The 25231-nt window shown below is 42.2% G+C and overlaps 2 protein-coding genes across 6 annotated transcripts in view; both read right to left on the reverse strand.

Moving 5' to 3' along the window:
- The window catches only part of LOC149321362 (protein SSUH2 homolog), a 38176-nt gene extending 28714 nt beyond the window's left edge, over nucleotides 1-9462 (reverse strand). For 2 of the 3 annotated variants that reach the window (XM_089496929.1, XM_089497056.1), the window contains exons 1-2: nucleotides 9409-9462; nucleotides 2071-2149 (exon numbers count right to left, since the gene is read on the reverse strand). In XM_089496929.1, the coding sequence (XP_089353055.1) occupies nucleotides 2071-2149; nucleotides 9409-9418 (89 nt within the window). In that variant the 5' untranslated portion in view covers nucleotides 9419-9462. Of the gene's footprint in view, nucleotides 1-2070; nucleotides 2150-7308; nucleotides 7540-9408 lie in introns of those variants that run through there. The other variant, XM_089496991.1, reaches the window with a different exon arrangement.
- Nucleotides 9463-16336: 6874 nt separating this feature from the next.
- LOC149321363 (protein SSUH2 homolog) overlaps nucleotides 16337-25231 on the reverse strand; it is a 39717-nt gene continuing 30822 nt past the window's right edge. For all 3 annotated transcript variants that reach the window (XM_089520300.1, XM_089520290.1, XM_089520311.1), the window contains exons 10-13: nucleotides 22151-22243; nucleotides 21101-21206; nucleotides 19703-19810; nucleotides 16337-18631 (exon numbers count right to left, since the gene is read on the reverse strand). In XM_089520300.1, the coding sequence (XP_089376426.1) occupies nucleotides 18479-18631; nucleotides 19703-19810; nucleotides 21101-21206; nucleotides 22151-22243 (460 nt within the window). In that variant the 3' untranslated portion in view covers nucleotides 16337-18478. The remainder of the gene's footprint in view (nucleotides 18632-19702; nucleotides 19811-21100; nucleotides 21207-22150; nucleotides 22244-25231) is intronic.

Below are 25231 nucleotides of genomic sequence, written 5' to 3' on the forward strand. Positions count from 1 at the left end.
CGCACACACACAAAGATGTGTGTGTAAGCATATACATGCAGCATTACACTTTCGGCTGCTCCACAGTTTGTGTGTATATGTATATGTATATGTATATGTGTGTGTATGTGTGTGTATATATATATATACACACACACACACACAAAGATGTGTGTGTAAGCATATACATGCAGCATTACACTTTCAGCTGCTCCATAGTTTGTGTGTGTGCATATATATATGTATATGTGTGTATATATGTATATGTATACACACACACACACACACAGTATAGTGTCTAGATCAAGGGAAGTAATAGTGCCACTATATTCTGCTCTGGTCAGGCCCCACCTGGAATATTGTGTCCAGTTCTGGGCACCACAATTCAAAAAGGACATTGAGAAACTGGAGCATGTCCAAAGGAGGGCGACTAAAATGGTGGTCTGGAAACCATGTCCTACGAGGACAACGAGGGGATGTTTAGCTTGGAGAAAAGAAGGTTAAGAGGTGATATGATAGCCCTGTTTAAATATTTGAAGGGATGTCATATCAAGGAGGGAGCAAGCTTGTTTTCTGCTGCACCAGAACACAGGACCCAGAGCAATGGATGCAAGCTGCAGGAAAAGAGATTCCACCTCAAGATTAGGAGGAAGTTCCAGACAGTAAGGGCTGTTCGACAGTGGAACAAACTCCCTCGGAGTGTAGTGGAGTCTCCTTCTTTGGAGGTCTTTAAGTAGAGGCTGGATGGCCATCTGTCAGGGATGTTTTGATTGAGAGTTCCTGCATGGCAGGGGGTTGGACTGGATGGCCCTTCTAGGGGTCTCTTCCAACTCTATGATTCTATGATTCTAGTTCATTATCTCTCTCTCTCTCTCTCTCTCTCTCTCTCACACACACACACACACACACACACACACACACACCTTGGAAAATGGCACACTCCTGGAAAATCAGGAGAAGCAGACACAATACAAATGTGTGCTAAGCACATAATTTACCCTTCTCCTAGCCAACCTGCAAGGCTTACAGAGGCGCATTGCAGTGCCTAGTATGCTGCAGCAAATAATTCAAGTCACATCTTCTTATCCTTCACATCAAATTAAATGAGGAACATATGGATGAAGGTCATGTTTGGGGGGGCAGTGCCCTCCTTGTTTCAGTATTAACACTATCTTTCAAGTTTCACCTCATGTCAGGCTCACTTACCTTCCCTAGAGGTGAAAAGTATACCATCAATAGTTTGTGAGAATGACAATGCTGATAAATTCTATTATTATTATTATTATTATTATTATTATTATTATTATTATAAAAAGAGGCTTTTTATTTAAAGTTTTCTTCCATTTAAACTAAATTCCAAAAATTTCTTAAAACAGCAAAAGAGAGCTTAGGTCAAAGATATCATGAATAATAATTATACAACTCAGTCATGCTGACTACATGACCACCAGAGTCATCTTCGGACAACGCTGGCTCTTCGACTTAGTAAGGAGATGAGCACCACTCCTTACAGTTGGTTACAACTAGACATTCATGTCAAGGATTTTTTTTTTACCTTTTTAATTATATTAATTATATTCTAGTAATTTATTAACAGAAGTTTACCGAGATAGGAAATAATCTGAACAGTCTTATTCTGTTGGTGGTGAATATGAAGTACATGTGCTTTCTTGCTCTCACTCTGTCCATTCACTTTGCCTTCTTGAAGGGCAAAAATAGAAAAAAAATCAGTGAATTGAGAATTTGGAGAAAGGAGGAGATATGAACAAGGAACTATAATCTGGATAGAAATGCCAGGAAGTGCATTTTTGATTAACTGAAAATCAATCTGAAAACAATTCAAAATATTTGCCCAATGCATACCTTCTTTCTAAATGAAACCTACATATCTGAATATGTATCACAGTTACACTAAACAAGACGAAGTTTATTGTAAAATGGGGAACAAACAGAATATTCATTACTAGTGATTTAAATAGGTAAAACATAGCCCTTCAAAGAAATGATATAAATCATGATTTCAATCCCAGACAACTGCAAAATAAGAACGGCCTTTGATTAGCACATTTGAAGGAACACTATTCATCTTACTTCCAGTTTCTCTGTGTTGTGTGTGGTTCACCTTCAGAAACAGGAATAACATTAGGTGAAGAATAGGAATGTCCTCCCTCTGTAAAGGAAGAAGACACCATGAGAAAGGCAGTTGTGTATTTTCTCTGTGGAGCAAGGAGCAACATGCTAAACAGATCTTTTGCTTTTCTCTTTTCTGTGAACAATAAATGAGAAAGCACACATTGCAGTCACCATGCCCTATTCATTTTGCTTAATAGCACAAAACAAAATATTTTAATCAGGAGAAAAATAAAGAAGGAATAGAATATACAGAACTGGCACTTTTGCATCTGCTGAAATAAGTATGTGTGATGGATGGATAGGATAGAAGAAGAGAAGTGAAATATATATGAAGAGTTAAATAGAGTATCATACAAAACATACATTATGAAAAATAGTATACAACATAGCCAAAAGTCACATTATATATTTGGCAAGAGAATAAATGAAATATATAACAATATAAAATGTTGAACATAACAGACCAAGATTTATACAAACTCCAGAACAAACAAACTCCAGCTGTACGATCAAGTAGTTATTGTAAGACTGATGAACGACCCAACTTATACAGAAATCCAGCAAACAATTATTAAAAACTGGTAGGCTGTAAACAGGGTTGCCATTAGTCAGGGCCTCCAAACGGGGACAAATGTAGGACAAAATTTTCAAATGTAGGACCTATGTTTTTGGGGTCCTACATTTGAAAAAGAGCCTCGCTGAGGGGAGGATTCCTTCTGTGCTTGGGCTCCGTTCACGGAGCCCAAGCGGAGAAGGAATCCACCCCCAGGGAGGCATTCTTTTCCCCTTGGACTGTTTTTGCCAATGGAGCCCAAGGGGAAAAGAATCCCTCCGCTCAGCGAGGATTCCTTCTCCGCTTGGGCTCCGTTCACGGAGCCCAAGCGGAAGAGGAATCCGCTCCCTTTCCTGGCCTCTGTGGAGGCTTGGCCTTCACAGAGGCCGGGAAAGAAGGAGGAGAGCGCCCGCAATCGCCGCGATCGCGGGCGGCCCCCCTCCCTTTCCCGGCCTCTGTGGAGGCTTGGCCTTCACAGAGGCCGGGAAAGAAGGAGGAGAGCGCCCGCGATCGCTGCGATCGCGGGCGGCCCCCTCCCTTTCCCGGCCTCTGTGGAGGCTTGGCCTTCACAGAGGCCTGGAAAGAGGGACGAGAGCGCCTACGATCGCCGCGATCGCGGGTGGCCCCCTCCCTTTCCCGGCCTCTGTGGAGGCTTGGCCTTTACAGAGGCCGGGAAAGAGGGAGCAGAGCCAGGCCGCCTCCCTCAGTGGAGGAGGCCAAGCAGGGAAGGGGCCTCACTCATGCGAGGCTCCTTTCCCTGCCTGGCGTCCGTCACATGGGGGGGTGTCCTGGGGTGGGGCCAAACCGGGGCGGGACCATGCGGACCCGCCCCCAGGCGGGATATGGCATCCCTAGCTGTAAATCATACGCAACCAAAGTCCAGCAAACAGTTATTAATGATAAAATGCTGCATATCAAGAAACGCTGCATATCTATCAACAACAAGACCCACATTATCCACGATCTGTTGGAGGATAGCAATTGTGACCTGGCTTGCATTACCGAAACCTGGCTTGGGCCTGAGGGGGATGCTGTGTGGGCGCAGGCCCTCCCTGCTGGGTTTTCGGTGAAGGACCAGTCCAGGTTAGGTGGGCGGGGTGTGTGTGTTGCCTTGGTACATAAGAACACCTTGTCTCTCACCAGGAACCACATCCGTCAAACTTCCTTTATCGAGTGTATTTACTTGACCCTGAGGGCTAGGGACAGTCTAGGGATTTTGTTGGTCTATCGGCCACCCCGTGCGCTAACAGACTCCCTTAACGAGCTGACACAGTTGGTCTCGGAGCTGATGCTGGAAACACCCAGGCTACTTGTCCTGGGTGATTTCAACATCCCCTTCGCGGCCAACTATGTTCCATCCGGTGCGGCTCGGGAATTCATGGATACCATGGCGGCCATGGGCCTGTCCCAGCTGATCTCGGGTCCAACGCATTTTGTGGGTAATACACTGGATTTGGTCTTTTGTACGGATGCGGAAAATCCGTGGGCGGAAATAACTAATATTTCCCCCCTGTCATGGACGGATCATTTCCTCGTGGAGGCAAAAATCAAGGCTCCTACCCAGATTCCCCCCGGGGGTGGTGGACCAATTAGGATGGTCTACCCTCGAAGGCTGATGGAACCCAAAAGGTTCCAAGAAGCCTTAGAGGGGCACATGGTTGGAGATGACGGCGACTCTGTTGATGCCCTGACTGGTATCTGGGATACCGGTCTCTCTAGGGCTATACACAGGATCGCTCCCAAGCGCCCTCTCAGGCCTGCTTCCAAACGTAAGCCCTGGTATACGGAAGATCTCCGGGCGAGGAAGCAGGTTCTGCGACAGCTAGAGCATCGCTGGCGGAGACACCTACGCTTAGCCGACAAGGGTCTCCTAGACCGCCTTTTGGAGGACTACGGAGAGGCGATACGAGCAGCTAAGAACTCGTTCTATGGTGCTCGTGTCACGTCCGCGGAGTCGCGTCCAGCAGAGTTGTTCAGGGTAGTCAGGGAGCTAACTCAGCTCCCTCCTGCCCCGAACCAGATCCTTGAACCTTCTAAGGCCTGCTGTGACCAATTTAACAACTTCTTCGCGGATAAAATCTCTCGGATAAGCGAAGGTCTTAATGCCGGCATTAGGGCAGAACCTAGGGTAGAGGTATCCAGAGCCTCCGTGGACTCCATTAAACTGGATCACTTTGAGTTGGTTAGTACCAATGATGTGGACAAGATCCTTAGAAGCGTTCGGAAGACAACCTGCTCCCTCGATCCCTGTCCCTCATGGCTAGCGGCTCAGGGGGGACCGGTGGTAACTTCATTGTTACACCGGATTATAAATACATCTCTGAGGGACGGGCAATTTCCATCCAGCTTAAAATTGGCCATTGTAAAACCGCTGTTAAAAAAGCCCTCCCTCGACCCCCTGATGCATAATAATTATCGGCCAGTTTCGCTATTGCCATTTTTGGGGAAGGTGATCGAGAGGGCGGTTGCAATCCAGCTTCAATCGATCTTGGAAGAAACGGATTATCTGGACCCATTTCAAACCGGCTTTCGGGCGGGTTATGGGGTTGAGACGGCCATGGTCGCCTTGGTCGATGATCTCCGTCTGGGCATCGACAGGGGAAGCATGTCCCTGTTGGTGCTCTTGGACATCTCAGCGGCTTTTGATACGATAGACCATGGTATCCTTCTGGAGCGCCTGGCAGAGGTGGGAATCGGGGGCACTGCGCTCCAGTGGTTCCGGTCCTACCTCTCTGGGAGGTTCCAGATGGTGCAGCTGGGAGACGTGTGCTCCGATAAGAGGGCCCTTATATCTGGGGTCCCTCAAGGAGCCATTTTGTCTCCCATGCTTTTCAACATTTACATGAAACCGCTGGGAGAGATCATCCGGAGACATGGGGCGCGGGGTTATCAGTACACTGATGACACCCAAATAGTCTTCTCTATGTCTCCGACTGATGCAGTGACTGAGGATGGCGTCTCTCCTCTCGTGGCCTGTCTGGAGTCGGTAATGGGCTGAATGAGGGAAAACCAACTCAGTCTGAATCCAGAGAAAACGGAGGTACTCGTGATAGGTTCTCCTGGCCCGGGGATGGCGGTGGTTCCACCTGTCCTGAACGGGATCACGCTTCCCGTGAAGGACTCGGTACGCAGTCTGGGGGTGCTCCTTGACTCGTCACTCCACCTTACATCTCAGGTGGATGCGACGGTCAGGAGCACCTGTTATCAGCTTCAGCTGATTCGCCAGCTGCGTCCCTACCTGGGCCAGAGGGACCTTGAAACGGTAGTACATGTTCTGGTAACCTCTCGATTGGACTTCTGCAACGCACTCTACATGGGGCAACCCTTGTACCAAACCCGGAAGCTACAACTGGTGCAGAATATGGCAGCCAGACTGGTCACTGGCATACCCAGGGCCAGTCATATAACACCAGTGCTTAAAGATCTGCACTGGCTGCCTATTCATTTCCGGGCACAATACAAGGTGTTGGTTATAACCTATAAAGCCCTAAATAGCTTGGGCCCAGGATACCTAGAGGACCGCCTCTCCCCATATAATCCGCCCCGCACACTCAGAACATCCGGGCAGCAGCTATTGAGGGTCCCAGGGGCAAGACTGGCCTCCACATCTAGGAGGACCTTCACCACCTCGGCCCCGACCCTCTGGAATTCGCTGCCCGGAGAGCTCCGTTCGGCCACCTCCCTGGCCCAGTTCAAGAAGGAATTAAAGACCTTCTTGTTCAAAATAGCATTCCCGGACACAGGCTCCAGTTAGTCTTCCCCCCTCTGACAGCAGTGGCAAGCTGGCCAGAATTGCTTTTTAATGTGATTTTAATTGTAAATGTTTATATGGTGTGTGCTTTGTATTATGTTTTTTATGGTGTTGTACACTGCCCTGATTGCAAGAAGGGCGGTATAAAAATAAAACTTTTATTATTATTATTTTATTTATTAACACTGAAGGATAGTTTGTTTAGAAAGAATCTATGCAAGACTTGGGCACATGAAGTAATGAAAAGCTGAAGTTGTGCAAGTTACGGTAACAACTATCTGATTGCATATGATTTTACAGCCAGCCAGTCATTAGTAATTGCAGAATGGAAGAAGGGCAGCATATCAGACAGAAAATATACCTTCAGTATTTTGATCCTACAGGACATTCTTAATAAGCCACTGCTTAACTGCACAACTCTAGATCAATAGAAACATCCTTGATGTTTGCTTCAGCACAGAAACATTTGTATTTTTAAATATACTTGCCACCACTTCTTATACCTTTATAGGCAGGAGTGTGGTATCTTTTTTTTTAAGGGTCATACTGCATATTTTGTGCTTAAAGCCTCACTTTAGGTGTGAAATTAAACATTTCCAATGCCACACAGGGTTTTTTCTCTGCATTTACAGCCTGCCTTATACAAGCTAATGTTCAAAGATCGCTGCGTGTTCATGGTTGCATCTCAACACACCTGCTGCCTGTGCTAGCACATTCATATATTGTTAAGGAAAAAGCAACATGGGATATACAGTGAATGAAATAAAACTTGTATGTGAGAGTCAGGGTGACTCAGCAGAAGCAATTAAGAGCCACACAGGTGTAAAAGGTAATGCAATTAGCAAGTCCTAAATGCCAAGGACAGAAATGTAAAGTGGATAATTGAACACACCTGAGAATTGTTAAGTGGTCAAGGCTGAGATGATGAAATCATTAATTGTGGGTTGAACCAAGAGAGCCAATGAGAGTGGATGTACACGCCCACTGGGTGGAAACAGACAACAGTGGGTGGTATTATCCAATGACTATAATAATGGCTATGAATCCCAATGTATTTTGTGGGTAGTAGTAGAGGAGTATTGTTGTATTGGATAGTTTTGGAGCTGTATATAGTAGAATAAAGTAGATCTTTTATATAAGACTACTGAGTTGTCTGGTGTCTTGAGTGAAGATACAAGAGCCAGCTGGATCCTGAAGAAGTGGGAAGACTTCTGTGGAAGCAAGAGTGAGAAGGCTTGGAGAGTTTGTCAAGGTCTTCAGCCTATTCTCTGTAACTCTGCTGCTTTAGAGCAAAGCTTTAACCACTGGCCAAAACTGGTCAGCGCTGGTGCGTAACAAGGTGGTGAGTTCGAGCCAGAGGTGAAGAGCTACAACTCCCATCATCCCTGACATATATTACATTAGCAATCCAAGGATAATTTACTTTGGTGACAAGTGCATCTTATCCACAAGCAGGCCCATATGAAATATATGAAACTGATAAATTAAAAGGCATTCATCTTTAAAACTTTAAAGCTCAGTCTAATCCTTCAGATTTTTGGACTTCAAACTCCAGAAGTCTTAGTCAGTACGGCCAATACTCAAAGATTATAGGCTCTGAAACCCCAAATATCTAGAGATCAATAGTTTAAGAACCACTGCTAGAGAGAATTTCAGCAAGTGTTGCTCATGTGAAAAGAAATGCCTTCTTCTACAAAACCATGAAGGAGCCCTGCCCCTTACTTCATTGGGCGACCCTAAGCAAGAGTAGAGCGGAACTGGAGAAATGGCAAGAGAAGGAGGTAATCCACAGTAACCACCAGTTGCTGGTACTTCTAAAGTGGCAAGTTCCCACCATCACTATTTCAAAGCAGCATTGGATCATTTCTCCATAATAGATTGCTCCCAGGCCTAAATACCCTAAACCAGATTTCAAGCTAAGTGGGGTCAGCTTTGGTTGCCACTTGGATGGGAGACTGCCAACAGTTTGTTGCTGTGGGCCTTACTTTCCAACTTATGGTCACCATAAGGCAAACTTATCATGGGGTTTACTTGGCAAGAATTGTTCAGAGGAGGTTTGCCATGGCCTTCCTCTGAGGCTGAGAGTATGTGACTTGCCCAAGGTCACCTACTAGGTCTCACAGTGGAACTGGGAATCGAACCCTGGTGATGTAGAAATGCCAGGACTGCGGGCAATATTTCAGAGGAAAGGACTGGCCAGATCATCTCTGAATATTCCTTGCCAAGAAAACCCTGTGAAATTGATGGGGTCACTATAAGATTATATCCCAATTGAAGGTACAAACACACAGCCACACACCCTTCCTGTCAGAAAGATGACAGCAGAAATGGAGGGGGAAAGCGACAAGATTAAAAATCGGAGGTGATGGTTGTTTGGACCCCTCCTGACAGCAAAGTTCTGTGAAAGAGGCAAGGCATTACTCCACGAATCTGGAGGAAGCCTAGATGGCACAGTCAAAGAAAAGCATTCATTCAATCCATCGGTCCTTTCAGATGGGGGTTGCCTCAAACACACGCTTAGACACACACACACACACACACACACTCAGCAGTTCAAGCGGAACCATAGTGCTCGCATACTGTAGAAGAGATGCAGTTTACCCACCATGGCTCTGGGGATTGTAGTTTGTCCTGGCACCAGAGCTCTCTGACAGAGAAGGCCAAGAAGTGCCTCGCCTAATAACTAGAAATCCCACCCCCATGGCGGTGAAAGCGGTATCCTAGGACCCCAGGGCTGGAAGGGACCCCAGGGCCATCCAGCCCAACCCCCTTCTGCCATGCAGGAACTCACACGCAAAGCACCCCTGACAAAGGGCCCATCCAGCCTCTGCTTCAAGACCTGCAAAGAAGGAGAGCCACTGTCAAAGGCTCTCACTGCCAGGGAGTCCCTGCTAAGGTCGAGGTGGATGATTTCTGCAGTGTGGATGCAGCCAGAGAGGGCCCCCCTAGAGAGAGAGAGAAAAGAGCCAGAAGCTGGAGGGGCTCCTCTTACCCGGCAGCATCACGGCCGGGGAGAGGGAAACAGGCTGGCTCCGGACCGAGTCTCCTCCTCCTCCTCTTAAACCCTTGCTCTGTTTTTATCATCTGCCTTGTTGCCTGGCTTCCTCCTCCTTTCCCCCAAGATTTTCCGGCTTCGGGCAAAGCCCTTCCTCCCAGTTTCGTAGCCCAAGCCAAGCAGGAAGAAAGAGAGAGGCGGCGGCTCTGGGATACTAACACACAACAACCACCCTCCTCCTCCTCCCAAAGAGGACCCAAAGCCTCCTTGGATCCAAAAGGGTGAAAAGGCAAGGTGGAAGCCAACACAAGAGGAGCAGTGAGGCCATTTCAAAAAAACATTGGGATCCCCATTTTTAGTATTTCTAATTACATTTTATTAATTAGCCAAAAAGAAGAACATACTCACTGTTCTCTTATCCAAATTCACATGACATATATAAACATGTTCCAGTTCATTGAGTAACTTCAACAAAATATAACTTCAACAGCCAACACACACACATATATATACTTCCTCGGTTTAAGCTTCAAAGTAGTTAATATGTTTGAGTCAAATTCTCATCTCTATTTTGAAAAAGATTCCTTCCGTTCAAAAATCACAATTCTGTTCTTTTTTTTTTCCCTACAAACTTATTTCATGTCATTTTAATAATTCCATTCTTAGTCGCTTGGCTAGTGCCATTTTTATGGTATTTTATTGCAAAAATCTAATCCGGGAAGCCATTCCTCCTCTGGGCTTGGGTTGGCATCACACCCCATTGACCTTCTCCCAGACCACACCATACACAATCTTTAACCATGTCTTTTTCTACTAAAATTACTCATCAGTTGTAGCTCCCCTATATCACTGATCCTCACCCCACTCACCCCATCTCTTCAGCATTTTAACGGGACATAGGTGAATGCCACAAGCCATTTCTGCCCAAGGGTAGATGTTTGGGGAGCACTGGTGCCACACCAAGGGTGTCACTTGGTGCAGTTCACGCCCCCTGATGATGCCCCTGATGCCACCTTTCTCCCAGAACAGGACTCAAGGTGGCTTCCAGAGCAATCCATCAAAAAATGTTTACCGGTACAAAAGATAAATTAATTAAAAACAATTTAAAATACCCACATTAAACTGCTATAAACCCATTTAAAAATCATGCAAAGATGTTTTTTTAAAAAAATTAAAGAAAAGATAAAACACACAAATAACATACAAAAGGAAGGGCCCATGTTTCTCTTTCTTCTTCCCCCTTTTGCCCTCACCTCACCCTGCCAAGTTCAAAGTGCAAAAGTACTTTGCAGCCCAGGCTGAACAATCTTTCCTCCCAAGGGCTTAGGACAGTAGTCACATTTTAGTCATCAGGCTTGATTTGCTCTAGGACTCATTTGGCCCGAGACAGATGGGCCAAAAGTAGTGTGGCAGCAGCGATACTAGGGTTCCAGATCACGCAGCAACTGCACGGTCCGGAACCCTAGTGTGCAATGGCAGCAGCCTAATGGTGGCATCCCGTCCACATGGGCGCCACCATCTTGATGTAAGGGACACACAGCATCTGCATGTCATTGCGCCTCCCCAGTGGTGCACTCACAACGTAATCCAGACACCAAAAAAAGAACCCGGAAGAACTGGGTTCTTTTTATTCTGGAGGGATGTCACGCGGTTTGGTGGCTGCGGCATTGCTCCGGAGTTAAAACAGCCGCCTACAGGTAGTCTGTCATTTTCAGGCGGTCTGTCTCGGCTCATTTATTTGGCTTTTTGGCAGTCCATGGTATCTGCAGAACTCTTTTCCAGCACCAGGTTTCAAATGAGTTGGTTTTCTTCCTACCTACTTTCTTCACAGTCCAGATTTCACAACTATAAATAGAAACTGGAGATACGATGGCATGGACAACCCTGACTGTTGTACGTTTGGCCCTTGGTTCCAAGGGTTTGGTTCCAGAACCACCATTCCGCCCCCCCCCCCCCCATGGAAACCAAAATTCATGGATGCTGAAGTCCCATTATATACAAAGGTGCAGTGAAATGCTGTCCCTTATATAAAATGGCAAAATCAAGCTTTGCTTTTTTAATTTTTAAAAAAATATATTTTCAAGCTGTGGATGGTTGAATTTATGGATAAAAAAATCTGTGGATATGGAGGGATGACTGGGGGGGGGGGGCATTCACACTTACTTTTTTGTCCCAAGGAGATCCAGATCTCTGCAGTAAGGCAATACTGGATTGATGTTCCCACTATGTGCCCAAACCTCTTCTTGCCATTTTAATCTTCAGATCTTGCAGAAGGGGTCTCTCGTTTTTCCTTTTTGGTTGCCATCTATTTCTCCACATTGATTATTATGATAGTATTCCTTGTCTTTGCACACAGTTGCATTCAGGGTTCTGTATCTTTTTATTTTTGCTTCTTCTTTGTCCTTAACAGCTTGAAGAGTCAATGTCATCCATTGAGGCTTTCTCTTTCTCTATGGATAATGTATTTTGGCATTTCTCCCTTAAAATCTCCCTGGCTTGCTTCAGAGTTCTCCTAGCTCCTGGTCAGTTAGACTTAATAGTGCAAATCTATTTTTCACATTATCTTCAAATTCTATAGGGATATTCTTCAGGTTGTATTTTAATACACTAGTTGGTTTAGTGTTCTTTAGTTTTACTCTAATTTTCTGATATTCGTAGTTCATGGTCTGTGCCACAGTCTGCTCCTAGTCTAGTTTTTGCAGAGAGAATTTGTTTCTTCATTTACTGCATCCAATTATGTAGTTATTTTATTTGTATATTGACCATCAGGTGATGTCCATATATACTGTCACTTTTTAGGTTGCTTGGAATGTGTTTGCAATGAATGAACTTAGATTTTCTTCTTAGATTTGCATTTCCTGAAGAAAACATTGTGCAATTATCTTATTCAAAACATCCCATTCATGTCCCCTTTTGTTTGCTCACCCAAGTATTGCAATTATGTTCCATTTCTTGTTTTACTATGTCTAGGCTTGCCATATCACGCCTGGGGGCGGGACTTTCCTGATTTGGGGCGGGTCCGCACAGTCCTGCCCTGGTTTTCCCCCGCCCCCAGGATTGCCCCCGCCCCCGGGCAGGATGTGGCAAGCTGAGGGAGGCTTTCCCTCGCCGCTTGGCCTCTGTTTCCCGCCACGATCGCGGTTAGGCCAGGGGCCCAGGCGGCGGGTGAAAGCCTCCTTAAGGCGGAGGCTTTCCCTCGCCGCTTGGCCTCCGCTCCCCGCCGCGATCGCGGTTAGGCTGGGGGCCCAGGCGGCAAGTGATAGCCTCCTTAAGGCGGAGGCTTTCCCTCACCACTTGGCCTCCGCTCCCCGCCGTGATTGCGGCGAGGCCCGGGGCCCAGGCGGGGAGGGAATCCTTCACTCAGGGAGGCTTTCCCTCCCCGCCTGGGCCCCGGGCCTCGCTGAGATCGCGGCGGGGGGCGGAGCCCAAGCGGCGAGGGAAAATGTAGGACAACATTTTCAAATGTAGGACACATTTTTGTGTGTCCTACATTTGAAAATTTTGTCCTACATTTTTCCCGGTTTCGAGGTCCGGAGGTATGGCAACCCTAACTATGTCTAGCTTCCCCTGATTCTTGCTTCTCACATTCCCTGTTCTTATAGTATGTGTTATTTACCTTTCCTTTCACTTCTGAGCACATCAACAGCTGAACAACTTTTTGACTTGAGTCTAGTTGAGTCATGACTACTCATACTTGTTCTTTCTTGTACTTCAGTAGCTCGTTCAGTGCCATCCAATCTGAACGTCTCATGTTCTTGCACTACCTCTTGTTTCATTTTGGGTTGGCTCATCATAGCGTTTTCCTGGTAGAAGCCATTGAAAGGGGGTTTACATGCCCCTTCTGAGGTGTATTAACAAGTGTTAGCTCCTCCAGTAGCTGTATGGCCCATTTAGCCTGGCTCTTCAACAAAAGCCTCTCTGATATGAGAGACCCTAGCAGCAGCTCTGGGACTTGGCAATATAGCTGTTAAAAGTGGTTTATCCTCAGGAGGGCCTCTCTTGAAGATTGTTAACATCCAGGCAGGTTCAGAAAGAAACAAGCAGTCCCTTAGGTTGGAGACTTTCACATGGACAAAAGTGATGGGAGCATAGCAGAATGCTCCCAGCACTATCACACAATTGTGCAAAGATTATCAGATGACATTATGTGACGTTGCAATGATCGCATCATTATCCTATGAATAAAGAGGTACCTTGAATTGTGCCTGTAAAACAACTGATAAACAGGGCAGATCTGTGATTCTGTTCATTCACATCCTTATCTAGTAGGTTTAAAGGTTGTTTCCTTGATGTTCGGGACAAGGAGCAATAAACTCAAGTGTTGCCAGCATATTGGTAAAGTACTTATTCCAGAGCTCCAAATCATCTACCTCTTAAAATATTTTTGTGCACTTTTTCACATGTATGGACAGTTTACAAGACTCTCAAACACAGGATAATACAATCAATTCTTTAAACAAAATTATTGCATACCTCCTAACATTTCACAGAGGAAATCCAGGATATGCGTGGCCAAGCCACATCACAGCAACCCTTTTTATTTTAAACTGCCATGGTATGGAAAAAAATATGGCTGTTTTTAGGAAATGAGGCTGAACAAATTAGGATATAAAATGCATTGTTTATCAGAAGAAAAGAGTAATGTCCAAGTGTCAAACAACTGTCTGAAGTAGTGCTTCTGAAACAGTCTGATGTGGTGGACTAGAATTTTTTCCAAATCTGCCAATGAACAGTACTATATTTGTAATACTATTGTGCTTACATAGTTTCCTGGAAGTTTGCAACAGACCAGCAGTTGATTGCTCTAGGGCTGGCACTAGTCCACAGAACATTACTTTTATTGGCATTGCTCTAGGGCACAACATACTTAGGCCAGTGGAAACGGGGCCCTGGTTTCCTTCTTTCCTGGAATTAAGGCAAAACCATCCACACCAAGATCTTCCTCAAAGAGGGGAAATGAGCAACAATTATTGTTCATAGCCATTGATTCAGCTGGCTCCTTTGACAGGAACTTTACTACTGTCACCTTTAGGAATAATAATATGAACTACCATATTATTAACTAACCTTAAGCACGGATGATTTCTGATAACCATTTTGTGAGTCCACCTCAGACAGGTTTCTCTAGCCAGGTAAGGGTCTAAAGAGTAAGTCCTAGGTCCAATATGCTTCTTTATATGACGTCTACACTTCATCACCCATGTAAAGAGAGAATAAGTTTTAAAGGGCCTCAAGGGCCATTGAAGAATCCTAAAACCTTCTTTTCTGCATCATCAAACTGCTGGGTTTGATTCAGCTTATGAGCAACAATAATATTAAATGCCTTTTTGCATGTAGTACTGCTGAGTGATGTATCCCCCATCCAATATCTGTACCTTTAGTTTTTGTGGCCTAAATGTAGAATTTTCCATTTGTCTCTTGAACTTCATTTTATTAATTTCTTCCTAATTTTCTAGTTTATCTTTTTAAATTCTTTTCCTATTTTCTCATGTGTTAGTTACCCATCCCAGCTTTGTCTCATCTGAAGACATGATAAGGATTCCCTTTGCCCCATCATCCAAGTCATTGATTAAAATTTTGGAGAGTAATGCCCCTGGGACAGGACCTTGAAGCTCTCCACTCGAGATCTCTTCCTAGGGGGCATTCACACACTTTTTTTATCCCAAGGAGATGCGAATTGCTGTGCTGACGCATATCAAGGTTGTTGTTCCCTATTTGTTTTGGGTTCACAAATCTCTTTGAGTCATTGTAACCCCTGTGTTATTCACTCATGACATTGTTCCAGTTTAAAATGGAGCCACCTTCCTTCCTTTCAACGAGAAGCAATGATACAGAGCAATCTGAATTGATTCAGAAGACTATTCACACTGCCGATGATGCGGATCTTTCAGGAGAACTCAAGGGCAGGGGGCTGGTAATAATAATAATAATAATAATAATAATAATAATATTTATTTCTATACTGCTTTTCCGCAGTGATCAAAGCGGTAAAATTATTAAAACAACATAAAATTAAAACCACATTACATTAATTACAATATACAATTAATATTGTATATTGAATATCCTCGGTTAAGTGGGGGGTTTGCCAGCCCTCCCTCCCCCAAAAAAGCACATCAAGTGCGTTTGGGACATGTGTGAACAACAAGGAATCAACCCAGATTCATCCCGGATTATTTTCGTAATGTGAGTGGAGCACTAAGTCCAGCCATTGATGGTGGCTCTTTCAGCAGAGTTATTGGCAGCCCATGAAGGACCCCAAGATACACAAAAAACACAGAAAACTATTTAGGGGAGAAAATTCTAAAGTTTTGGGTAGACACAAAACAGTTGTGTAAAAACTCAGTGACATGTAGAGGCCCTGGGGTTTCCAAGCCAAAACCTGAAACCTAGAGACAACCTTTGGTGGTATCTTTAAGCAATATGCACTAAGGTCCAAAACACATTGCAGAAATAATCCACTTTGAGACCTCTTTAACTGTCCTGGCTCAGTGCTAAGGAATCCTGGGAACTGCAGTTTATTGTGACACCAAAACTCTCTGTCAGAGAAGGCTAAATGTCTCAAAAACACTACAAATCCCAACATTCCCTAGCATTGATCTAGGGCAGTTAAAGCGGTCTCAAACGGGATTATTTCTGCAGTGTGTTTTGAACCATAGTGTTTTGGATCTTAGAACAAAGATCAGTTTTTAAAAACAACAGTGGGGGAGCAGCAGGGAAACAATTCAAAATTCTAATCAGAAGTTGACTGTAGTCTATGAAAGCTCATGCTGGCAATTTCTTTCTTTCAGTTACTCTCTCTACATCCTGATTCTACAGACTAACGTGGCTATATCTTTGAATTTGTCTATCCTAGTTGAAGTGATCAATAAATCACACGATACTACAGCAACACTTAATTTCTTTCTTCTTCTCCTTCTTTATTTCTTTTCTTTTGGGAGGGGTAGGATAGTTGACAGTCATTATTTTAACATACAAATATAGATACTATACATACACATACATATAAAAATTGGAATACCCCAAATGTAATAAAAAACCATTAATACTAACATAACTATCTAGTCAATTATGTCAATAATCCATGTATTCATGTTCCTTCTACTATGACCCTTCCCTCCTTCCCACTCCCACCCTCCTAATGAACAGGATTATAAATTATTAAAATCTCTTTCCTTTGATGCAGGGAATCATACTAATTGTATCTTATATAATTTTGTCCCCCTTCTCTTCTTTTGCCATTTCTACTAGCGTATTCCATTTCCTTAGCCAATCATTTCATTTCAATTGAGCCATATACCCGATTCTTCTTTCTAATATAAAATCAAATATAATACACTCAGAAATATAATATTGCCATCTATCTACCTTCCATTTTTGTTCATCTTTCCATCTGGAGGCTATAACTGCATGAGCTGCCCTTACTATTGGTTTCAGCAAATACTCTTCATAATTGTCTAATCCCATATTCATTACATTTAAAAACATACATTTTTCTATATTCAATTCCAAAGTTTTCCCTATTATTCCATTTATTTCATTAATTATTTCCCACCCAAATCTCTGCAGTTTTAAACATTCCCACCCCGTGTGTGTGTGTGTGTGTGCCTTTACTTCCATTCCCACTTCAACATCCATACCAACAATTCAATAGCATATCTTTTATTACAGTGGACCCTTGTTATATGCTGGGGTTTGGTTCCAAGATCCCCCGTGTATAACAAAATCCATGTATGCTCAAGTCCCATTAAATATGACATAGCAAAATGGTGTCCCTTATAAAAAATTGAAAATCAAGGTTTGATATTTGAAATTTATCAAACCGTGTATGCTTGAATCCGTGTATAAAAAATCAGTGTATAAGAAGGGCTGACTGTATATAAGGCAGCTGCTATGGTGTTCTATACCATCTATTAATTAATTGTAACTGTTGCTCCCTTACATTAGTATTTTTAATCTTAATAATTTCATTTTGCCACTCTAGGATTTGTTTACTACTCATTTTAATATATTTTCTCCATAATCATAATAATCCATTTTCTGGCTTTCCAACAAAATTCTATAACGGGACAATCTTCCCCCCTGCAAACTTTCTTCTCATCAAATCTTCAGTTTCTTCATTAACCCTTATTCCTGACATCTTTTTGTGAATCCCAGGTTGCTGAAGCCAATATTGTTTCACAACAATATCCCACAACATTTCAATCTTAAAAGGTCTCCCTGAATTCTCACATAGCTGCCTTGTTACTAAATAACCTTTATCCTTTAATTTTGCAATTATGCTGCTTATTCCCCAGTCTCCTTCCCTATTAAAATATACTATTGGATGCCATTTATAATTTTGCACATGTAATGAGAGCCAGTGCTGTAGTAGTTTGAACAATGAATTAGGACTCTGGAGACCAGGATTTGAATCTCAGCTCAGCCATGGAAATCCACTGTGTGACCTTGGGTAAGTCAGAGTCTCTCAGCCTCAGAAGAAGGCAGTGGCAAACCCTCTGATGAAACTTGCCAATATAACTCCATGATAGGTTTGCCTTAGGGCCACCGTAAGTTGGAAACAACTTGAAGGCACACAACAAAAGTAGTTTATTTTCCCATATCTTCTTTACCACCCAAGCAGACCTCTATTATGCTATTAAACTTTCCTCCTAATTTTCCTTCAAACAATGATCAAAATTCCATATTATTTAAATAGTTCTCTATTCTTACCCATCTTTTATTATCAAGTTCAAAATCTAATAATCTCGGCAACTGAAAAGCCTCATATATTAAATTTCCAAATAGCAGAGGCCTCCCCCCCACACACACTTTTGCATGATGCATACCTAATAAACCATTATTAATAGTTGATTTTTTCATTCCTGATAATGAAAAACTTTGAAAATATATTTCAGAATAATTATAATCAAGTATGGAAAAATACATAATTTGGATAATAAATGGAAAAAAAATAGTCACTGGAATTTATGTTGACAGAAATTATTGCTCTGAAAATGCTAGCTATTCCAATATTGCTATATTTATTTCAGACTATTCCAAAGGCCATCCCTGTAAGTGTGTACTGTTAAGGAATTGGGATAGGAAAGTTACAGCAACACTTTCTAGGATAATCATCAGCATACACTTTGTGTTCATTTCCATAAACAAAATAGGAGTAGGATTTCCCATTCCACTCATATTCGACTCTGGAAAGAAATACCAGCTCAATTGTTTGCCTCTGTAAAAAGAAAAAGAAATAACAAAGTATGATTTTAAAACCACTGAAAGTTAACATCTTCTCTTTCATCTTCCTGCCCCAAATATTCTTCTTGCTTCTTGACCTTTCCTTCTCATTCTCCTTTAATGTAACTCTTCTCCTGAACCTCACTAGGCACAGGAGTTCTCTCCTCCAAGTATTAGGGGTCCCATAGTCTAATTCCCCAAATCCAGGGGATAGTGGCATGTTCTACAAATTATTTGCTCCTTATTTGTACCATATCAAGCACCTTTAAATAGGCAATCACACATACAAGCCCCTTCATTTCTCACTCAAAATGCCCCTTCAAAAATTTCATTGGAGAATGGGCATTAAAGAGGCTGCAGCCAATGCCTGGTTTGCCAGAATATAATAGAAACATTGTTTGGATATTACAAACTGAGAGCTGCCACCATAAATATTGCAGTATTCAGCAATATTTCACTCAACTGGCGAGGAGCAACTGGCACACATGCCATGGGTTTGCCATCACAGCTCTAGAAGTTGTTGTACAGCAGCTTACAGCATCTGCACCACTGGCTGTGCTGCTGGGTCTTGTAGTCCAACAAAATCTGTAAGCCCACTTGACTCTCATATCCTCCAACATTTCATAGATGAAAAACAGGACACATGTGGCCCAGCAATATCAGAAAATGGTCAAGATGGCAAAAGGTATTAATGGGGAAGAAAACATAAGCTAGGAGAGACTGCACTTTGGTATTGCCTGACCTCCCTCTCCCTAATGCTGGACTTTTTGAGTGCAAACTACTTTTGTACTTTAGACTCAATCTGCAGCAACTGAAGTAAGCTAAGGATGAAGGGGAAAAGTGGGAGGAGGAGAGGGAAACTGGAATACTTTAAAAGTTGCTGAAAATGCTTTGTCAATCTTAATAAACATTGCAAATATTATTTCCACTGATGTAGCTGGGTTGTTAATTCTCAGGATGGGTTCATAATGAAAACTTTACAGTATGTGAATGTGTATGATAGGTGCTTCTTCCTCTTCCAGACAGTTGAAAACAATCCATTTTAATCTTCTGCAATTGCACTCACCTGCCTCAATATCCGAGTTGTGGATGCAAATTGTGTTTGATGTTGTTCAATAGCAGTACGGGAGACTTGATTGATGGCACTCTCAGGAAAACCCAAAACTGGATAGACCTGCAATTATGAGCATACACATTCTTAAGACACAGAAACAGAAAGAAACATTCAAGTATTTGTAGTTTGGTAGTAATGTTCTTTAGAATTCTCTGCTGGAGAGCTTGGCTGGAATTCACCTAGGGTTATGCATTCGTGATTGGTTCATATTTGCAACCTCTACTATGTCACAACGTTAGGAGTATGTGAAAGTCCCCCAATCCCCACTTACAGGGCAGCAGTCACTAGGAGCGATCAGTCTGATCCCCTGTCAATTGGGAAGCAGTGGACTGATGATCCCACCCCCATCTCTTGTGCAAGTGATCTCTACAGCAAGGGGGGATAGTGACAGGGAACCTGTTTCTGTCCATCACAACAGCGATCACCCACAAGAGGGGGTGAAACTTCAGCCAGTTGTTTCTCAGACCCCCTCCCCCCATTAATTGTAGTAGCTGCTGCCTGATACATGGGAATGGAAAACTACAGGGATCAGGCTGAGAGACATTATATGCCTACGTAATTATGTGGTTATGTATGATGCAACTGATGGAGAACTCTCTCTCTCTCATGCCCTCCCACGAACTAGAGCAGAGAATTCTCTCATCAAACCACAAATCACAAGATTCCCTAGGGTGGAGCTATGACAATGTATAAAAAGGACTATTACATGGTGAAAGTGTCCTATCTTGCAGGGAAATTATTTCTATATTTTATGAAAATATTCATAACATGCTTTCATTGGCCACAGTTGTGCATTTGTGTGTGTGCTTTCAGTTACAACATGCTAGGTGCACACAAAGTCCAAAAGAGGAAGTGGCTTTTAAAAAAAGACATTGTGTGCTGCTAAATTTCAGGAACACTGTGCTACTTGTAAAGGTGCAGTGGGACATAGATCTGAAAAAACTTCCTCCACTGCAAGAAGCCTCTTCCTGTATTGAAAGGAGCTCCTCTAGACTCAAATCAGTCTCACTATATAGTTTCCTGACAAGTCTGCAGGTTACTGTTGCTGAAACCCTCACTTTATTTATTGTTGCGATGTATTATCAGTCCCTTTCTCTCTTAATTAATCTTTTAAAAGCACCAATTGATTTATAAAAAGCCCACAGCTGAGTTCCTCTAATAAGCAGAGGTGAAGAAAGAACAGGATTTATTCAACCATTACTGAATTGTGATGAAGTCTGGATACACTAGCAAGCTGAAGGAAGCAAGAAAGTATATATCTGCCAGTATTAAAGTTGATTCATTTTCAGTCCTGCCTGCCCCTTGCCCTCCCAGTACAGTAATTTGCTTTTGTTGGAAATGTTTCCTTACCATATTTTGCTCATTAACAAACAGTGTATTTCCATTAACTCCCTGAAAAAGTTCAGTAGGAAATCCAGATCTTTGATTTGCTGCATATTCAAAAACATTATTCTTCCTGCAAAAGATACATATTTACTTTTCCATCTCTCAAATTTCTTTAATATAAACTTCTGTTAGTACAGAATCCACAATAGCAGAAGACAGGTGCATTTGCTTCATAGAAGGTTCCATATTGCTTTGTTGGCTGGACAATTTAGTCTTCTCTAAACATTGGGTATATTTTTTCCCCTAAAGGGGCAAATGATCTCAAGAACAGATCATTTGACTTCTAATGCTGCCCATCAGACCTAGATAACAATGCATGTAAAGTTAGGAGACAAAAACAAACAGTTTTTCAGACATTGAAATAGCCTCTTTTCAATACAGCTTGTGTCTCCCTTATCTGGAATTCCAAAATCCAAAATAATCCAAAACCCAAAACTTTTTTCATGGATGGCAGAGATAGTAGTACCTTTGCTTTCTGATAGTTCAATTTACACAAACTTGCACAAACTTATTTATAATACTGTGTATAAAATTATATTCAGGCTATATTTATAAGGTATATATGAAAAAAATGAATTTTATTTTTAGAATTGGGTCTCATTGCCAAGGGATCTTATTATGCACATAAGTGGAAATACAGGTGTTCCAAAATAACAATAATAAAAAAACCAGAAAGCCAAAACACTTCTACAGTCATCCCTCCAGATTCAAGGGGGATCTGTTCTGGGCACACCACCATCCCCAAATCAGAAAAACTGCAAATATTCAAATCCCTTTGGTTACAATGGGTGAGAGCTCCTGTGTGAAGTGCTAGGTGCGCGCCTTAAGCAACACATGCCATTTTGCCCGTCCCCGCTTTCTGTCCATGGCAGAGTAAGACTGTGGACTCCAAGTCTGCGAACTGGGACGGCCAAGTGTATTTCCAAGCATTTCAGATAAGAGATACTCAACCTGTACTGTATTTAGATTATGGTACATTATATCTCTACTATATTGTACGTTGAAAAGACTTGCCATTCAACTTGCACCTCAATGTATGACAGTAGCTGTGCTTTTCCTCCACAATTACGGCATGCTGTTGTTCCTTGACCATGACATATCTCACAGCTGTGAAGAAAATGTGACAAAAGACCATTTTTTCATGGAAAGAAAATATCCACACGATACCCAAAATCTGTTAAAATCTGTTTAACATTATAAAATGCAGAGTGAAGATGGACTTCTTATATTGAGAGTTCCATGCACATATGCTGTCTCAGCAATGGAGAATACAACATAATCTGGCTTCAGATGATTTTTTAAAAACTTAATATACCACCTAAAATACATCCAAACTTTCCCTTATATAAAGACTAGCATTCGTCTCTTATTTCTTTTTGCTGCCTATTCAGGAGCCTGTGTTTCTCCTAAAGCAAAAGAATGAGTCTCTGAATTACAGCCAGATTTTGTTTTCAGAAATGAGGGGTCACCTCCTTTTCCCTTAATGTTAACTGTGACATTGCCCTGTGACTAATCCACAATTCATGCCTTGTGTTCTGAACTGCACAGCCTTCATGCCCATAGCCTTTGGCAAAATTTCATATCTCTATATTTTTTGCTGCATAGTAGCATCATCTGCTGTTCCTAAATAAACATAGCAAGATAAGTTTTCTTTTTGAGTGAACTTTCATACTCTGAGATGAGGCATTTTAGTTCCATTTTGTGGTTGCAAAATTCACAAGAGTATTAGAACTAGACAGTAGGCATTCTGTTGCACCATTCCCTGCACCATTCCCTGCATATTTGTATACCCTGTGTTTGAATCCCCTGCCTCTTACTAGTTTAAAAAGCAAAACAAATAAAAATCATCCTGCTGTGGGACATGTGACATATTGGGAGAAAAAAAATGTCCTCTTCCATTTTTCTGCCCACAGCCTTTGGACTAAATATTAGACTTTCTTTCAGCCTTCCCCCACTCCTTGAATATCTTTGTTCTAGCCTGATTTAAAGTAGGGAACCCTAAAATCTCCATACTCTTTTGAGCCTTTTGAGTTGTTTCTGATAAAGATATTGCTCAACTGTAGGTTTTGGATTTTTTTCTAAATCAAGAAATCATTCAGTAATGCAGGTCTCAGATGGTGTGACATAACAACAAGAGCCTTGAAAATTGCATAATTATTCAAACCACAAGCCTGAACACAACATTATTTGGAAAGAGTGCATCAAGCACCACAGCTGTTTTTTGGCAGCATATTAGACCTGGCACTCATAACTGGTTTGATCTGAATTCTACAAGAAATTTATCCACTGTTTTACATTTCAATTTCCTTGAATTTGTACTAGGTCTGCGTGCAAGCAGAAGCAGTATCTCTCTGTAAAATATATATTTTGTAACTTTCAGAAAATGGAATTTTATGATCAGTTTCTCAATCTCTATGCAATTTAAACTGCTCACATCAAGTAAGAGCCCAGCTTTGGGCATCCTGCAAAGTAGAGCTGTCAGGTTGAAAACAGGGGACAAAATAGGGCTGCTAGCTTGAAAAGTGGATACAGTTCTTGGGCTTTCAATGGTTGTACAGAAGTGGGAATTTTAAAAAGTGTTGCTTGTCACACAGCTAGGTTACCAGCAACATCTGCCAAAATAGCTTTGTACCTGGGAGCCAACATGGTGGAGTGGTTTGAATACTGGACTGATTCTGAAGACCAGGGTTTGAATCTCTACTCAGGAAGATGAAGATAAAGCTACTGAAGCTCAAGCTTTTATACCTTAAGGAAATACTTAATCAAAGAAATAGGAGTGAAATGGTCTTGGCTCCCCTTCCCATGAATGAAGAAAAACAATTAGACATTAGTCCAAAACACACTATAGAAATAATCCAGTTTGAGACCACTTTAACTGTCCTGGCTCAAATGGTAGGGAATTCTGGGAACTGTAGTTTTGTTAAACATTTAGCCTTCTCTGTCAGAGAGGTCTGATGCCATAGTAAAATACATTTCCCAGGATTCCCTGATTCCCTTGCACTGAGGCAGGGCAGTTAATGCAGTCTCAAACTGGATTATTTTTGCAGTCTGTTTTGGACCGTTATGAAAGAGTCCAGTGTATAACTTTCTTAAAGGAGTTGTATTTCTAGGTTCTTTTCCACATCTAGCACTAGGTAGAGCAGAGTCCCTCAAAGTAACAATAGACAGGCAACTAGCAGAAAGCAGATTCCCCCCCCTCCAAGATATATCTTCTTAACTCTAGATTTTCTTTTGCACAGTAACATTTGCTGGTCATGAATATACATAACAATACAGTATAAGTTTACTTTTTGTGTGATCCTTCATATTCTAGGATGAAACATTTTAGTTATATTTTGGGGTTGCAGAATTCACCAGAGAATTAGACCTAGGACTAATATTTAAATATATTTAAAAATGCCCTATGTTTCAGCCCCCTGCTTCTTTCTTACAATGTCCCAGCAATTCTGTTCTTTTTTGCTATTGGAGAATGTTACCCATTTACATTGATACATTCTCATTTCTGTCTTTCCCCCAGCCCTCTTGATTTAGTTGGTTTGGGTCACTTCAGTCACTTGAATTGTATTGCTAGTTTGAACTAGAGTAAGAATTTATGGATGAGCTGACTCACCATTCTACAAATGATGCAACATCCCTGTTTTATTTGATGTTAACCAGTAAGGTTCAAGCCAGTGTTTCTGAGTCATATTGTACTTTCTCTGCTCCTGTTTTATCTCACTGTCTTTCAGAAATTAAGACAATCCATTTTACAATGAGGTATACAGAAGGCTGGTTCTCTAGTAAGGTTTGTATTTCTTGTTTATGATTTCAGAACACTGAGAAACGGGTGAAAATGTTTTAGAGCTCAGAGTAGCTAATGCTTAAATTAGCCAATGTACGCTTCAGGTACAAAGAAAGAAAGCTCATATGTAACCTAATTTCAAAAATAGGGATGGTAATTCAAAAAACTTTCCATCCCCAAGATATGTCAGAAAAAAGGGATAATTATTTCTTCCTGAAGTGCCAAGACATTCAGGATATTTTCTTTCCCAAAAATGATGTGGAACTCTACAACTATCTAAAGAAAGCTACAGAGCATCCCCCAAAACATCACAT

Source organism: Sceloporus occidentalis, unplaced genomic scaffold (genome assembly GCF_023333645.1).
Source record: "Sceloporus occidentalis isolate IW3139 unplaced genomic scaffold, rSceOcc1.0.p SCAF_1, whole genome shotgun sequence".
In the NCBI taxonomy this organism is placed as follows: Eukaryota; Metazoa; Chordata; class Lepidosauria; order Squamata; family Phrynosomatidae; genus Sceloporus; species Sceloporus occidentalis.